Consider the following 17,144-nt stretch of genomic DNA (forward strand, 5'->3'; position numbering starts at 1 on the left):
TGCCGAGTGGCTGCCCGTAGGGGGGCGGGGCCTCGGGGAGCCAATCAGAAGCAAGAGGTCCGATTACGTGCGAGGTACCCGGATTCCGAGTGGGGAGGCGGGGCCGGGCTGCGGAAGGCCAATCAGAGGCCGGAGCCCCCCGGCAGGGGCGGGGCGTCCGCGGGCCAGCCTCGCCCCTCAGCACTGAGCGCTGATTGGCGGCGGGGGACCGCGAGCGGCCAATCAGGAGTCGGGGCTCGCGGGGTCGGGCTGCGGGGCCGCGGCAGGATCGCGGGCGGCTGACAGCCGTGTCCTCGGAGGGCGCGACTCCCTGCGGGTGAGCGGGCGGGGAGCGGGGCGCGCGACAGCGCTGGGGGTGCCGGGGGGGTCCCGGGCTGCAGCCCCCCTGCACCCCGCCTCCCACTTCCTGGGGACCCCGGGGTAGGGAGGGGTCCCGGGCCGCAGCACCCCCCCCCGTGCACCCGCCTCCCACTCTCCCTGGCGACCCCGAGGGGGAGGGAAGGGTCCCGGGCTGCAGCTCCCCCCACCCCCCCGTGCACCCGCCTCCCACTTTCCCTGGGGACCCTGGGGTGGGGAGGGGTCCCGGTCTGCAGCACCCCCTCCCCCCTGCACCCTCCTCCTTTTCCTGCCTCCTGGGTCTCCAGCCCCTCCGCAGCCCTGTGCACCCCACCAGCCCCTTGCCCCAGCGGGAGGACTCTGAGCCCCCCCTCCCCCCGTGCCCTGTGGGGCCCAGAGTATGGCCCAGGGCAGGGGGCCTTGAGCAGGACGCCCCGAGGCGGAGGCCGCCCAGCCCCTGGCACATCTGGCAGGGAGGGGAAGCCAGGGGACGGCCCGAGTCCGCCCGGGACACCTGGCACAGAGCACAAAGTGTAAGGTCCAGCCCCCCGGGTTGGGACAAAGGTTGTGGGATTCAGGCCCGGCTGTGGGCGGAACCCACTGCTCCCTGGGGGTCTCAGAGCAGCTCAGGAAGGCGCTGTTGGCCGCAAGTGTAGACCAGCTACGGCAGGATTTGAATCCTCCTGCTGTCCCTGCTCACGCACCAGGCGTTTGGCTGACGGGAACCTCGCAGACAAACGCATCTTTCATTTACCTTCAGGAGCTGACTTGATCTGTGCCATTGTTTCATGATTTGAGGCCTTGTAGTCAAAGAAAAAAAGCAATTTTAAGCTCAGAAAGAGAAACTGTGGAAGCCCAGAAAGTTTCGGGGCTGATCTAGTCCGAGCGCAGGCCGCCCGGGTTCCCACCATGTAGGGGAGTCGGGACTGAAAGGTGCTTCCGTTCTGCCAGCACAGCTACTTTTTGGCCTTCCGATTTTTTTTTCCTTATTGCAGTAAAATCCGCTTAACCAGCACCACTAGTTTTTATCGTACGAGCCTGTCTCAACGGCTCGAGCCACCACTTCTTCCGAGGCCTCCGCAAGCCCCGTTCAAGGAGGGCCTGGGAGCGTTGTCTAGCCTGGAAGGAAGACTGGCTTCACACTGGCCTGAGGTTCCCTCTGTCTTTAAGGATTTATCTTTGTTTTTCTTTAAGGATTTATAACTGATACCAGACTCACAATTATCCTGACATCCTTAACACGTTAGGATTCGAAAAACTGCGAGTACACTTCATCTTGGATTTAAAGCTCTCAAGTATTTTGAATTTAAAGCATTCTGAATCCTGGCCTCACATCAGCTTGTAAATCTCCAGAAGGAATGTTAAATTTTCGTGCCAAGTCTTGAGGCCGAGTACAGTGTGATAGGATACTCTGGTTCCCAGAAGTGTCAGGTGCAGGGGTGACCCCATTCAGCTTTGTCATGTCCTTAGTGAATAAAACAGGAAAGCAAATACTCTGCACAGCAAGTGAACGTGAGACGTGAGTGGCAGGAAGGCAGCACCTGCCACGGGTGCTGGAGCCACGGGGTGGGGGGCGGGCTGCAGGCAGGCTGGGGGGCAAGTGGGGGAGGGGAGGGGCATTTTAGGCTGAGTTTCTTCTCCGGTCTGGAGGCCCCAGGCCATGGTCTTGGGGCTGGGGTGGGAAGGGCGTCCTTTGGGGGAGCCCCAGTGCACCCCCCTGAACTGTATCCCCCTCTCCTCACTGGAGGGAGGCGAGATCCGAGGTGATGAGGCATTAATGGGCACAGGTGATTAGGGGAGCTCCGAGACGGCCCTAAGACCCCACCCGCAACTCCTTGTCCTTGCCAGTGTCTCACAGCGGACTTTTTTTTTTTTTTTAAGGTAAAATTTACGTGCAGTGAGATTCACAGATCCTATGCTTAAGTTTTAAGTTGTTTTTTTTTTTTAAGATTTTATGTATTTATGTGACAGCGAGAGAGAGCAGCAGCAGGGGGAGCAGGAGAGGGAGAAGCGGACCTCCTTGCTGAGCAGGAGCCCAGGACCCTGCGATCATGGCCTGAGCCAAAGGCAGGCAGGCACCCAAAGGGCCAAGCCACCCAGGTGCCCCAGGTTTTAAGTTCTGACCCATGTATAGGTCCGTGTAAGCAAAGTGTAGTCAAGATACAGACGTTTTCCTCCGGGAAGTTCCATCCTGCCCCCTCCCTGCCCGAAGCAGTGGCGGCCCTGCTTGTGGAGGAGCTGACCGTTGTTGAGATTCTGTGTCCCGCTGCGTCCCTTGAGCAGCTGTCTGCGTCGTGCCCTAAGTGCAACCCGCCGTCTGCGTGCCAGCCACACTTTAACCCTGGAAGCGCGCCCCATGAGCTGGCTGGTGAGGTTTTCAGCAGGACTCGTGGCTGGGGGAGGACGGCCAACGCATGTGAATTTCTATTTTAGCCCCAAACCGAGGGTTGCGCGGTCCAAGGGGAGCCTCCCGTGACCTCCCGTTTGGACCTCGAGAGCCCGTCCTTCCTGTAACTTGGTGTGTCCCTGCGGCTCCTCTCCTGTGACGCGTCCTGGGGGCGGGGGGGTGGAGCAGGGGCGAGGCGGTGCCCAGTGCTCCGACCGGTTGTCTGTGCGGGGCGGCGGGGGGGGGGCCCTGGAATCAGCCCTTCGGCCTCGAGGCGAGCGTAGAGATGGCTCCTGCTACGAGGGGCTCACCTGCCCAGACCCCCACTTCTTTATCTCCTTTGCTGATTCGACTTGTTCAACTTTATGAGTGAAAATCAGTAAGAAGCAAGGGGTCCGTGTGGAGCAACATTGTTGGTCTTAAGGAAGCGCACATCTAGGGAAATGGTGACATCCGCGCCCCTTCGGGTCTGTTCCGCAGAGACAGCATGTCGCGCGGGGACTCCGCTCAGCCAGCCCGGGCCCTCGCCAAGCCCGCCTTCAGCGACCTGCAAGCCTCCGCGCTCGTGGAGTCGGTGTTTGGCCTCAAGGTTTTCCAGATCCGGCCGCTCCCTAGCTACGACGACCAGAACTTCCACGTGTGCGTGGTGGGAGCCAAAGGCGGCCCGGGCGGCCCCAGCGAGTACGTCCTCAAGATCAGCAACGCGGAAGCCAGCCGGACGCCAGAGCTGCTGCAGGTGCAGACGCACGCCCTGCTGTTCCTGAGAGCCGCGGGCCTTCCCACAGCCTCCGTGTGCCGCTCGAAGGGGGGTGGCCTCACCTCCCTCGTGTCCGCAGGTAAGACACCCCGCCTTGTGCCGCTGGCCTTGCTCCCCGCCGCATTCGGGCTCCCCTGAGAAAAGCACCTGGAACAGGTAGGGAACCGCAGGTGCGGCCTGGGCCCTGCTCCCCTGGCGAGGGCAGCCAGGCCACCAACCCGGACAGCGGGCTCCCATCCCCAAGTGCCTGGAGCCCGATCTCGTGTCGCTTCCCTGAGGACGGCCTTGGGGGGTCGCCTTTGACCCAGGCCGGGGTCCCGGGTCCTGAGATGGAGCCGCAAGTGGGCTGCACGCCTGGCAGGGCGTCTGCGCCTCCCCCTCTGCCCCTCCAGCTTCTGGGCTCTGTTGCTTCCTCTCTCTAGTAAATCAACGTCAAAAGAAAAAGAAAGGACTTGAATAATCACTAAAAGCACCTGGGCTTAGGGAAACTCGTTTTCAAATATAAAATTAAGTCCTTTTCTTCGCGGGGCCGGCTGTGTATTTGGGGCCGTGGGGTAGAAGAAAGCCAGAGTCAAGAAGCAGGGGGTCGGACGAGGCTCTGTCCTTCCTGCGCAGGGGACGTGGGGCACAGCACCTGACGTCCCTGCCGCTGCGAGTCCTCGTCTGCGCGACCGACATGGGCCTTTCATGTAAGTGCTGAGGCTCCGAGATGAATTTGGCGGCCGGGGAGCAGTGCGGGGCGTCCTGGAGCAGCTCAAGGCCTCGCTGTCCCGGGGTCCATGCTCCCTGCCAGCGGCTGAGGGTCTCGTGCTGTGTGGGCGCCTCCCCGGGGCCCCGGGGGAGCCTCCAGGCCCGCGGCCCTCGCCTCACAGTCCTTGAGGCTGAGCTGACGGGGGGGGGGGGGGGGGGGGGGGGGGGGGGGCGGTCGTGCCCCCTCCCAGGGCAGGCGGTGGGCATGCGGCTGTGGGTGTCGGGCGTGCAGGTGTGCAGGTGTGCGGGCGCTGGGTGTGCCTGTGCGTGCGGCCAGCCCCCGCCCCACTCAGCCCTGCCACCTTCCCGCGGGGGCACCCCCGGTCTGCGGCCCCTGCTGCGCTCGGCGGGCACAAGGACTAAGGCCGAGTGGCCCGTCGCCATCCCGACCGCGGTTGACAGCATGTCCTTGCACCACCCAGATGGCAGCTCCCGCGTCACCAGCTACGTGGTGAGGCTGCTGACCTACCTCCCGGGGAGCCCGGTGGCTGAGGTCCCCGTCGGCCCCCCGCTCCTGTACGAGATTGGAAGGCTGGCCGCCAACCTGGATGAGACGCTGGAGGTAGGACGGGGTCTCGGCTCCTGTACTAGGGCGTGGCTGTGCTTGGGGTGCATCCGTCCCCCGTGACCGGTAAACCCGGGCTCAGACCAGGCCCTCCCGTGGGGTGTCGGGAAGGGGCTCAGGCCGGTGCCGCTGGGGCCCCACCTGTCTCAGCTGACCCGGTGTCTGCGCGGTCCTGGGGTTCCCGGGCCACTGGGCGGCTGCCGACGGCCCGCCTCGACTGTCCCACGTCCACTGCACCCCCACGCCCCGCGTCCGCTCCTCATGGGGTCCACAGACGACCGCGGAACCTGCCGGTGCTCCTGGCTGCCCACCGGCCCTTACCCTGCCCATTCCCATCCCTGCCCTGATGGGCCGCCCTGTCTCCGGCGTCCGCACACCTGCTGCTGCCCAAGGCCCCGGTACCCTCCGCGTTCACTGTGTGGCCCGTGGCTCCGGCGTCGCCCGGCCTGTGACCCGCCCCGACCCCTTCTCTCCCCCGCTGTCCGTGGACCATCCCGTGCTCCTCTTGCTACTTCTGGGTGCTCTGCGGGTTCCTGCGGGTGACGGGCTGTGCCCCTCGTTGGGGACGTCTGTCCCGGGAGCATCGAGGAAGCTGCAGGGCTGAGGGCAGGGGGCCGGGCCTTCCGTCCTGCGCCCTCCCCGGGCTCCCCGGGGCCGCAGGCCTCTGCTGTTCCCGCGTCCTAGTTCATGGCGGGCCTGGGGGCTGCTGCGGCCCCGTGTGCGGCCGCTGGGGAAGCCGAGCGAGCTGCCCCGGTAGCGCTGAGAGCCCGGGCCTGCTCTCCGCCCCAAGCCCAGCCCCCTGCTGCGGGCGCGGGCCCAGAACCTCCCTGGGGGCCGCAGCTCCGTCGGGAGCCGGACGCAGGTGTTAGATTCTACTTTCTCGCCAAACGGAAGTAAGAGACACGCGTGGCAAAGCCTTCGGAGGCCCCGCCAGGGCCCAGTGACCACTTCTTGCCCGTCCTATTCTGAGGGCCGGCGTCCGGCATGCGCACTGCTCTCGCGGCCTCCCCAGCCTCAACCCGAGCGGCCACGGAGGGCTGTGACAGATGTGGAGGCCTGGCCAGGAGGCGCCTCTGCAGGGGGATGCGGGGGCCGGCGTGCTGCTGGGGGGGACGCCCTGCTGCTGCCCAGGCCCCCCAGGTCCCCGCTTGGGCCGTGAGCCCCCTGCCGAGGTCCTCGGAGCAAGGCCGTGGGGGGAGGGTCAGACTCCAGGGCTGTGCACTGATGTCAAAGTCAACGAGAGGAACACGTTTAAGGAAAGGGAACAAAATACAAAGCTCCGGAATCCGTCATGCGCGGCCGCCCACGAGCCCCGCGTTGCCACCAAGCGGGCCCTTCTCCCCCGAGCTCACTGGGCGCCCGCCGCGCTGGAGCCTCCTCCCGGGGCCGCCCAGTGCCTCCGTGTCTGCACCCGTCCTGCCCTGACCTCATCTCCCTTTCGAGCCATTTCGGCCTCCACAAACAGCGAGCGGTCAAAGTCTCCAGGCCCTCGACGTTCTAGGCTTTTCCCAGAACTCTCATTTATTCAGCAAATATTGCTTGAGCAGCATGTTTTGTGTACCGGGCACTGGCGGGGGCGCGGGGACACGGTAGGGCACGGACAGCGGACACGCCCCAGCCTCGCGAACCTTGCTGCTAGTGGTAGACGGGAGGGTGAGCTCTGGGGGTGTACTGTGTGGGACAGAGGGCTCCCCTGGACCTCCGGGAGCCCACCCACAGCACAGCTGGCAGAAACCAAGGCCTGGCCTGCGGCGTGGGCAGGAGCATCCCAGGACGGGGAGCAGCAGGTGCAGGGGCCACGAGATGGGGGGGGCGGCAAGTGCAGACACCATGAGGTTGGGGGGCAGTAGCAGGTGCAGGGGCCGTGAGGTGGGTGGGTGGGGGAGCAGCAGGTGCAGGGATGGAGAGGTGGGGGCGGAGGAGTGGCAGGTGCAGGGGCTGTGAGGTGCGGGGGGGCAGCAGGTGCAGGGGCCATGAGGTGGGGGGTGAGCAGCAGGTGCAGGGACGGAGAGGTGGGGGTGCGCTGGCACGTGCTCCTTCTGCGGGGAGGCCCGGGTGGCTGGAGGTGACGAAGCAGGAGTAGGGGAGGCTGAGTCGGAGAGGGGCCGAGGGCCCGCGTGGGTCACGTGGGGAGAACGCAGCTCTTGCTGACCGGCCAGCCCCTGCCTTGGGGGCCAGGTGACATGGGGCCGTGCCCACGGACTCCACGGGCTCTCTGCGTGGTCGCTCCAACCGGCAGAGGCTAAGCGTTCCTTGTCTTTGATTTAGAAATTCCATCACCCAAAGTTAAGTTGCCTTCGTCGGGAGAACTTTATCTGGAATCTGAGAAATGTTCCTCTTCTGGAGAAACATGTGGACGCCTTGGGCCAGGGCCGAAACCGCGAGCTTGTCGTCCGGGTCATTCAGCTCTTCAAGGATGAAGTCCTGACCAAACTGAAGCATTTTCGAGAATGTGAGTCTTCTCCTGATCGAGTGTTTTTCTTGACAATTTAAATTGTCAACTGTCAGAGCATCAGAAAAGTGTGGAAGGACAACGTAGCTTTACCACATCTTAAGATTTTGTCATGTTGCTCCTGCTGCTTTTTAAAGAACAGTATTTGTGCTTCCCTTACAATTGCTGCACTCGAGGTCCTCTCTGACCTTTACTCGGTCACCTCCTCCCTCCCTACTGAATTTGCACATGTTCTAATATCACTGTGATTTATGTTCATAGGTTATGTGCGTGCATGTTTTCCAGATTGATCCATTTAATATATGGTAGTTCCAGTTCGCTTAGCTTATTTTTTTTTTTTAAGATTTTAAGAATCTATTTGAGAGAGCAGGGGGAGGGGCAGAGGGGGAGGGAGACTCCCCGTCAAGCAGGGAGCCTGATGTGGCCTCGATCCCAGGACCCCGGCAGACGCCCGTAACTGCCGAATACTAACTACTGCAGAGCGCGTGTGCACCACACCTGACTTGAACGTACTGGACCTTTTTGGTCACTTATGTAAATAGAATTTAGGTTGGTCCTCGCTTCCCGGTGTTCCAGGGAGCGCCTGGCTCCCTAGGGACCCAGCCGGCACTCTCGGGGTGTAGGCAGCCTTCCGCGGGCAGCAGGCCTGTCCAAGGACACGAGGGCCGGTACCCGGCAGGCCACATGGGCTGCATGCTCCTCGGCTGCACACGGCCCGCGGGGCTCACGCAGCACGCGTCCGTCTCACGCTTCTGGACGCTGCACACGGGAGGTCGAGGTGCCGGGGACGGCCTTCCTTCCCTGGCTGCAGCCACCTCGTCCCTCCGGAGTCTCTTCTTGGGCCCCACGCTCGGGCTCACCCCGACCCGTTCCCTCCGGTAGGCCCAGCTCCCAATGCGGGGGCTTGGGGCGGGGGTCGGTGCACAGCGCCCCGGGGTGTAAGCATGCTGCAAGGCCACAGCACCCCGCCCGCGAGCACTCCGACCCCGTGCTGTCGGCCGCCTGTGCATGGACCCGGCCAGCCTGGGAGGTCGCGGCCCCGGGGTCTTCAGGGGCTCAGATGCTTCCAGCTCTCCTTGCAGGTGCGCCCTGCCTTTAACTTGTGACCCGCACCGTTACCACCCGGTGCCCCCTCTGGGCTGCTGGCCCTGGATGGCGTGAGGCCTGCAGCAGGACCGCGGGGCCCAGGACACGCCGCACGCAGCTCGACCCGAGGACGTCGGGCAGCTCCCAGAATGCGGGGAGCCTCAGGCTTCGCCCCAGAGGGTGTGGGGACTCCCGCCAACCTGACAGACCGAGCGATCTCTTGCGGCGGCTCTACCATGATGTCCCTATCCGGGAAATGCCGCTTGCATAGGCTTAGGCGAAGGGGCCACTCGAGTCAGTTTTTCTACTGGGATTTTTTTTCTCATTGATTTTAGAAGTTCAGAGTATTTTCCGTATACAAATCCTTCTTTGGTTCGGTGCGTTGCAGATACTTTCCCCCATTCTGTGGCTTGCCTTCTCGCTCTCTTTATGATGCATTTTGACAAACAAGCCTCCATTTCTTGGCTTCAAATATATCAATTTTCTGTTCCATGGTTCGTGTTTCATGGCTTGTGTAGGAAATTTTCCCTACCTCGGGGTCACGAAGACATTCTCCTGTGTTATCTCACTACAGCGTTATCGTTTCTGCCTTTCATTATAGGTCTATAAACCATCTGGAATTTACGTACGGTGGGAATTTTTCCAGTGGCCAGTAACTTTTTCCCCAACGCGTATTAAAAGGCTCTCTTGGGATCCCTGGGTGGTGCAGCGGTTTGGTGCCTGCCTTTGGCCCAGGGCGCGATCCTGGAGACCCGGGATCGAATCCCACATCGGGCTCCCGGTGCATGGAGCCTGCTTCTCCCTCTGCCTGTGTCTCTGCCTCTCTCTATCTCTCTGTGACTATCATAAATAAATAAAAAATTAAAAAAAATTTAAAAGGCTCTCTTTTCTCCCTTTGCTTTGCAGAACCACCTCTGCTATCAATCAAATGCCCTGGGGCTCTCTATTCCATCCCCCTGTTCTGTTTGCCTCTCTCTGCTCCCGTACCGCCCTGCGGATCCCCTCGGCCAGGTAATGCTGCGGTAACAAGTAGCTCCCGGGACTGCAGTGGCAGAGACTTAGTTCCAGCTCAAGCTGCGCGTCTACCGTGGACTGGCCAGGGTTCTGTTCTGTGCATTCTCTCACTGTGGGATCCACACGGATGGAACTTTCACCAACTAGAGTATTGCTGTCGTATGGAGAAAGAGAACGTGCGGCACTGTACGCTGGCTCTTAAATCTCTGCCCTAAAGTGATGTCACTTCTGTTCATACGTCGAGGGCCAAAAAACATGGCCATATGCAGCTTTTTCAGGAACAGGGAAGTGCAACCCAGCATGTTCCTGGAAGGAGCACATCCGGAATGTTTGTGGTCACCTCCAAAGATTACCGTGCTGTCTTAATTTTTTGACTTTTACGGTTTCATAGCTGATAGAATATGTCCTCCCACCTTTTTATTCTCTTCTAAGAGGGTCTTGACTGGTTTTTGTCCTTTACATTTTGATTACATGTCAATTTTGGAGTCAGCATGTCACATTTTTAAAGAATTTTGTTGAGATTTTGATTAGATTTGGATTCAATCTATATATAAATTTGGAACATGGGTAGTGTAGTATATTTATGTTATACTTCAAAGATTTAGTACTCTAATCCACGAACATTCGTCTAGTTATACAGATCTGTAGATGCTGGTGATGGCATTTTTAGTCACCTTTTCTTTTTAAGTCTTTTTTTTTTAATATTTATTTATCCATGAAAGACACAGAAAGAGAGAGAGAGAGGGAGAGAGAGAGGGAGAGAGAGGCAGGCAGAGGGAGAAGCAGGCTCCATGCAGGGAGCCCGACGTGGGATTCGATCCGGGACTCCAGGATCACGCCTTGGGCTGAAGGCGGCGCTAAACCGCTGCCTCCCCTCCCCCCGGGGGGCTGCCCTAGTTGCCTTTTTATTGTTGATCTCTGCGGTAATGGGAGAGACTGGGAGAGACGTCGTGTCAGTGCTGCCTCGCAGAATGGTCCAGTAGGGGCTTCTCTGGGACTACTGAGCACTTAAAGTGCGACTAGTGCAATGAAGGATCTGGATTTTCAATCTTATTTAATCTTAATGAATTTAAGTGGCAACATATGGTTAGTGGTTACGATATCGGACCAAGCCGCTTTTTTTTTTTTTAAGATTTTATTTATTTGTTTATTCATAAGAGACAGAGAGGCAGAGAGACAGGCAGAGGGAGAAGCGGGCTCCCTGCAGGGAGCCTGAGGCGGGACTGGATCCCGGGACCCTGGGGTCACGGCCTGAGCTGTAGGCCAACGCCCAACCACTGAGCCCTGCAGGTGTCCCCTGAGCTGCTTTATATGATTTCAGTACCTCCAAATTTGTTGAGATTTACTTGATAATGCAGCATTTGGTAAATTTAAAAAGTGGTCCGTGTTTGATGAAAAAGAAAGTTTACCCTGGTATCGTTGGGTGCCAAGTTATTTATAGGTAAGTAGGTGGGGTTTGTTATCATGTTGCTTAAATTCCGTAAACCACTATTTTTTTGCCTGCTTATTCTAACAATTATTGAGGAAAGTGTATTTTAAATCTCTCACTATCATTGTGGATTGTTTATACGTGTATTTGTGTCAAATTGGGCTTTGTACACTTTCAGGCAATGTGCACTAACATTAGACGGGTTACCTTACTAGCACACTGAAGCTCTGTTGATACAGTATTGCTCTGTATTTCTTCTATTTTTTTTGCCTTAAATATCTACTCCATCTGATGCTATATAGCTACACCATCTTATTTTGTACTCTTCATTTTTTTTTGTCTGTTACAATTCTTTCTTTTCTTTTTCCCCTCTTCTTTTGCCTTGTTTTCGAGGTGACTTTTTCCATGATTGTATTTTTTTTCTGTCCAGAAGTTTGGAAACTATATGCTGTATTTCTACTCTGAGGGTGGTTACCCTAGAGATTCTCATGTGTGGCCCTAACTTATCAAAGTGTAATGTTACCCAAGACAACACAAGGACCTAAAGATACTTTAAGTACATTTATCGCTGTTCTGGCTTAGAAGCTGTTGTTTTAGTAAACTTTAAATCTGTATTTTTATTCTCCAAAAGACATTATTATTTTTGTTTCACAGCCACGTTTAGATTTACTCGTATATCGGTTTCATATCTTCCGGCACCTCGGACTTTCAGCCCAGCATCATTTTTTTCCTGCCTGAAATACATTCTTAGAATCTCCGTAACGCAGTTCTCTGATGGTGAACGCTCTCTGATTTTGTCTGAAAAAGTTTTTACTTTTCCCCTCATTCTAGAAGGGTATTTTCACACCCAATAGGACTTCGGGTTTCCGGGTTTTCAGACTGTCTCCTAGCTTCTCCATCCCTGCTAAGAGGTCAGCTGAGGTCTGCGGCTCCTCTCCAGACCACCTGCATTTTTCCCTTTGCGGTTCTCGCATAGGATGTTCTCTTCTTCTTGATTTTTTTTTCTTAATATGCTTTCTCAAGTCTGTGTGAGGAATTGTCTTTCATCAGTTATGGGAAATTCTTGCCTAGCCCCATTCTCTTTTCTTCTTTTGGGCTCCAGTTAAGCTCATGTTTGGTCTTCTCACTGAATCTTCTGGGTCTTCCCATCTGTGTGTGCAGATTTTATTCTGTGCCCATGCTCCATTTTAGGTAATTCTCTAATGCGACCTCTAGTTTATTATTTTTTTATGTCTAATCTGTTATACCCATTCACTGCATTCTTAATTTCTTTCATTATATTTTCCAGCTTTAGAAGTACTTTTTTTTTTTTAAGATTTTATTTATTTATTCATAGACACAGAGAGAGAGAGAGGCAGAGACACAGGCAGAGGGAGAAGCAGGCTCCATGCAGGGAGCCCAATGTGGGACTCGATCCCGGGTCCCCAGGATCACACCCCAGGTTGCAGGCGGCGCCAAACCGCTGCGCCACCGGGGCTGCCCTAGAAGTACTTTTCTAATTAAAGAAATTTTAAATTATTTTTTTGTTTTAACTTCAGTATAGTTAACATGCAGTGCTTCAGGTCCACACTCTAGGGACCCGCCCTTCCATGTAGTACTCTGTGCTCATCTCCATAAATGCACCCTTTAGTCCCTGTCACCTGATGCATAGTTCTTCCGGTAATTCTTCCGGAGTCATTGCCCTGTGTCCAGAGAACTTACCGTATAATCAGGTACCATGAGCAAGAGCCAAAAGAAACTAACTTGTGGGGCTCCAGGCTGGCTCAGTTGGTAGAGCCTGTGACTCTTGGTCTTGGGGTTGTCAGTTCAAGCCCCATGTTGGGCGTAGAGATTACTTTAAAAAATTTTTCTTAAAAAAAAAAAAACTAACTCAAAACTGAATCAAAGACTTTGGTAACTACAGTGACTTGACATAAACATATCGCACAGCTGCCTGGGGTTGCAGTTAGGTTCAAGGCTCTGCTTTGGTCCTTCTGCCTCTGTGGGTTGGTAGTAGACTGGTCATCCTTTAACGAGTTTGGAAGGTCTGCCCACTGCCGCTCCGATTCAGGTGGTGAGGCCTCTCCTGCACCCAGCACCCAGCGGCAGGTAGCACGTCCAGCACCCATCCTCCCAGGGGGAGGTGAAGCACCGTGGCTCTGGAGCGCAGGAGGCAGGCCCGAGGCTGCATTCTTGCTCACTGCTTGGCTTTTTTATTGTTTCTTAGTATATGGATCTGGCTTTTGAGGCTGGCTGTACCTTTACTTTCGCTTTTTCTTTCCATCTCTACTATGTTGTACACAGAAGGGTTATCAAAGAATGAATTCACTCAGCCCTCTTGATCCGAATGCCTTCGCTTTCTTTCTCAAATCCAACGTTTGTCATGTTTTTCCCAGGCCTTAAATCACACTGTCATTTCTTGATGGGCCACTGGGCGTGAGAATAGAAGCGATAAGATGCTTGCATACATACAGATTACATTCACGAAGTAACGTATTTCATGGATTCTAAAATCCCAAGCGATTGCACAAGATGGACCATTACTTTATCTCTAAGGAAGGAAAAACATTGCCAGGAAAATGGTGACACGGCATCCGTCGTATAATGCATCCCAATTTCACAAATGTGTAGTTTAGGATCTGTGGTTTACAATAATGTTCGTTTCTACATGTGCTAAATCACGTAAGCACGCTTTACGCAATCCCAAGTCACACAGAAGAAATCGGCATTACGCTCAGGTGAGTGTTTTGCACTCCCTATCACACACTTATCATAAAGTGCATGCTCCATGCTCTCGGACACCCTTGTCTCTTCCTAATCCTTAATTAGGGTTTTAAATCAGAATGTATCAGACTGTACCCGATGGAGGACAAGTATGGTTTTTTCCCCAACCCACGACAGTCTGCTGCATGAGTCTACTGTTCATGACCAGTTCACGACTTCCTGTGTGAATTCGGTAACACCAAACTGGCCTGTACTCTGTTAATGAGATGTGTCCACTGATCACACTCTTAGATGACAACTTGCTGTAAAATTTTCTAAAACCCTCAATTTCTGTTTTTATCTCATACAGACTAGTAAGCATTTATGGAACAGCACTGACCACAGACCCCCACTTTGTGTAGTACTCACTTGAGATTCCAGCATCTATTCTAGCAATCAAGAGACTGATAAAAATCAGAATTACTTTATCATCAGATTTTTTTTTTTTTTTTGGAAATCCAGATTAAAATAAAGACATATCTGGCTCCTTCTAGGACTCTTGGCTCTTTTTTTTTTTTTTTTTCTTTTTAAAGATTTTTTTATTTTATTTTATGTAATCTCTACATCCAGCACAGGGCTCGAACTCACAACCCCAAGATCAAGAGTCGCATGCTTCACTGACTGAGCCAGACGGGTGCCCCTTAGGACTCTTTGTTTCTTATAACAATATGAACATATGTATATTCTTTTTAAACATTTCTGGATCGGGGCAGTTCCGCCTTGCCCTTCACTCTGTTAGCGGTCAGAACCAGGTGTTTGCAACAACTACAACCTCAGTTGAATGGCCTTGTACTGATTAGAAACAAAAGCAAACACAACCACTGAAATTAACTTCTTTTTTCCCTTTCGGAGAAAATTATTTTATTGCAGGACAAATAGGGTTTGGTTCTACCTCTGACTGCTCATCACAACGGAGTGGCTGGGCCCAAGAAACAGGAAATGGGAAGACAAGGAAGTGGGGAATTCAATGCTTTCACATGGCTTGGTTTTTCTCCTTTTAGGTCTCAATCATGGGGATCTTAATGACCATAACATCCTAGTGGAGGCCAGTAAGTCAGCCTGTGGAGATGCTGCGTATCAAGTGTCTGGGATTTTAGACTTCGATGACATGAGCTACGGCTACTACGTGTTTGAAGCGGCCATTACCATCATGTACATGATGATTGAGAGCAAGAGTCCCATGCACGTGGGAGGTCACGTCCTGGCGGGGTTTGAGAGTGTCATCCCGCTGACGCCTGTGGAGAGGGGAGCTTTGTTTCTACTCGTGTGCAGTCGCTTTTGCCAGTCCCTGGTCATGGCAGCGTACTCTTGCCAGCTACACCCAGAGAACGAAGAGTATCTCATGATTACTGCAAAAACTGGGTGGAAGCACTTGCAGCAGTTGTTTGACCTGGGCCAGAGAGCTGTAGAGGAAATCTGGTTTGAAACTGCCAGGTCCTACACCTCCGGGCTCTCCATGTGACTGGAATTGCACAGCAGGGACCACATCTGGTCCTACGAAGCACTTCCCTGCACGTAAAGACGACCTGATGGAGGTGACCGGTGCACAGGAAACCACCAAGGACATCAAGCACTCTCATGACCACTCTTCAGATTTAAGAAAGGACCGCCTGAGCAAGCCTGTCTTTCTGGGGGTCCTGCTGGCCTTGTGGACAAAATACGCAGAGTGAGGCTTGCACTCAGATAAGCTCTCAAGGTCTATTCCAGCCCTGGGATCAATGACTGTTTTAAGCTCTGAAAGGAATACATATGTTTAGATAAATTCGCATATTTTAAATAATTGGGCGTAACACACACACCCATTAACACATCTCCACTCTCGTGGAGCCTTCTCCCATTGCTCCGTTTTTCTAGGACCCCACAGTACTCCATCTTCATGGATTATGACTGTAGCCTAAGGCTATCTGAGGGCAGAGACTAGTTCTGTCTCTTTTTTGTTTTTTAACACCCGATTTACCGCTTTCCTCATGGCCTCAAAAAGATATTTTGCACGCATAATTGCAAATTAATGTACGCTAAAAGAAAGGCATGTGAAGACAAGGCACAGACTAAGATGTCTTAGGAGGAAGCAGACACACTGCTGCTAAGAAAAAGTTCTAACTTGCTTGAGTGGGCAGTTGAGGCTGGAACGCTAGGGATGGAGGCTGGAAGATTCTGGGCCTGCTAGGGAGCCATGGAAGACATCTGGCAAGGCCACCAGCTCCTGAGGTTTTCATAGTGATACTAAGAAAGTGTCTAAGCAGATCACTTAAAATTTGCTCTCATTTATGGCTCTTTTCATATGAATATGTGATGACCTATAGCTCACCGTATACCAGACGTGAATCATACCACGGTTTCCTTCACGGAGTTCTCGTCATGCCTCCTTACTGTGATTTATTAAAGGGCTGTTTACTCACTTGTGTGGGTTTATCTGTTCCCTAAGACGTCTCAGGTCTACAACCCTGGCCATTGTCTCTTTCCCAATTTTTTTTTTAAGATTTTATTTGTAGGGATCCCTGGGTGGCGCAGCGGTTTAGCACCTGCCTTTGGTCCAGGGCGCGATCCTGGAGACCCGGGATCGAGTCCCACGTCGGGCTCCCGGTGCATGGAGCCTGCTTCTCTTTCTGCCTGTGTCTGCCTCTCTCTCTCTCTCTCTGTGTGTGACTATCATAAATAAAAAAAAAAAAAAAAAAAAAGATTTTATTTGTTGGGGAATCCCTGGGTGGCTCCGTAGTTTGGTGCCTGCCTTTGGCCCAGGGCGTGATCCTGGAGACCCGGGATCGAGTCCCACATCGGGCTCCCTGCATGGAGCCTGCTTCTCCCTCTGCCTGTGTCTCTACCCCTCTCTCTCTCTCTCATGAATAAATAAATAAAATATTTAAAGAAAAAGATTTTATTTGTTCATGAGAGACACAGAGACCTAGGCAGAGGAAGAAGCAGGCTCCCTGCGGGGAGCCTGACTCGATCCCGGGACCCCAGGGTCACGCCCTGGGCCAAAGACAGGCGCTCAACCGCTGAGCCCTCCCTGAAAGCAGGGATCCCCTCGCTTTCGCTATTTATGAATAGCCACTGCTTCTCTGTCTCTGGAGTCGCCTCAGAAGAAATTCAGGTGTAGTTGATAGGGGTTTATTGTGAAAAACAAAAGACACTCCTCTCTCCCCCACCATTTGGGAGATTACAGGAGTTTTAGAGGCTTTGTGCCAGAACCAGGATGAAGACCAAATCTGTATTTCTTATTATATTATAGTATCTTACTAAAGAATAGTATCTTATGTATTTACAGTATTTTACATGCATTACTTTTTTATTTTTTTAAAATTTATTTATTCATTCATTCATTCATTCATTCATTCACGATAGACATAGAGAGAGAGAGAGAGGGAGAGGCAGAGACAGGCAGAGGGAGAAGCAGGCTCCATGCAGGGAGCCCAACGTGGGACTCGATCCCAGGACTCCAGGACGGCGCCCTGGGCCGAAGGCAGGCGCCAAACTGCTGAGCCCCCCAGGGATCCCCTTTTACATGCGTTACGTCATTTAGCCTCCACAACAAACCCATGAGAAAAGTAGCGCTGTGATTAATCCCCATTTTCAGATGAGGAATTTGCTTAAAGAGAGCCAGGGTCCAATCCTCTCCTTCCCACACAC

General features: G+C 54.3%; 1 protein-coding gene across 5 annotated transcripts; it reads left to right on the top strand.

Moving 5' to 3' along the window:
• The first annotated feature begins 180 nt into the window (after positions 1–180).
• HYKK (hydroxylysine kinase) lies at positions 181–15,915 on the top strand. 5 transcript variants are annotated; one of them, XM_041742390.1, is made up of 6 exons: positions 193–316; positions 2,770–2,854; positions 3,203–3,558; positions 4,652–4,791; positions 7,063–7,246; positions 14,519–15,915. In XM_041742390.1, the coding sequence occupies exons 3-6, from the start codon at positions 3,210–3,212 to the stop codon at positions 14,977–14,979; spliced, it is 1,134 nt and encodes a 377-aa protein (XP_041598324.1). In that variant the 5' UTR covers positions 193–316; positions 2,770–2,854; positions 3,203–3,209; the 3' UTR covers positions 14,980–15,915. The 5 variants fall into 5 exon arrangements, 4 of the variants coding, with proteins under 4 accessions (XP_041598325.1, XP_041598324.1, XP_041598326.1 ...); XM_041742391.1 differs by lacking the exon at positions 2,770–2,854 and having other exon boundaries at positions 181–316; XR_005985891.1 differs by lacking the exons at positions 193–316; positions 2,770–2,854; positions 3,203–3,558; positions 4,652–4,791 and adding exons at positions 4,798–6,581; positions 9,239–9,343 and having other exon boundaries at positions 14,519–14,650.
• Positions 15,916–17,144: the final 1,229 nt, after the last annotated feature.

Source organism: Vulpes lagopus, unplaced genomic scaffold (genome assembly GCF_018345385.1).
Source record: "Vulpes lagopus strain Blue_001 unplaced genomic scaffold, ASM1834538v1 ctg48, whole genome shotgun sequence".
NCBI lineage: Eukaryota > Metazoa > Chordata > Mammalia > Carnivora > Canidae > Vulpes > Vulpes lagopus.

Bases quoted from the DNA above. Each gene is read 5' to 3' on its own strand.
- HYKK (XM_041742389.1), top strand. From the start codon at position 5,841: ATGTGGAGGCCTGGCCAGGAGGCGCCTCTGCAGGGGGATGCGGGGGCC. The intron at 6,582-7,062 runs GTGCAGGGGCCA...TCTTTGATTTAG, and splicing joins CCCAGGACGGGGAGCAGCAG to AAATTCCATCACCCAAAGTT. The intron at 7,247-14,518 runs GTGAGTCTTCTC...TTCTCCTTTTAG, and splicing joins ACTGAAGCATTTTCGAGAAT to GTCTCAATCATGGGGATCTT.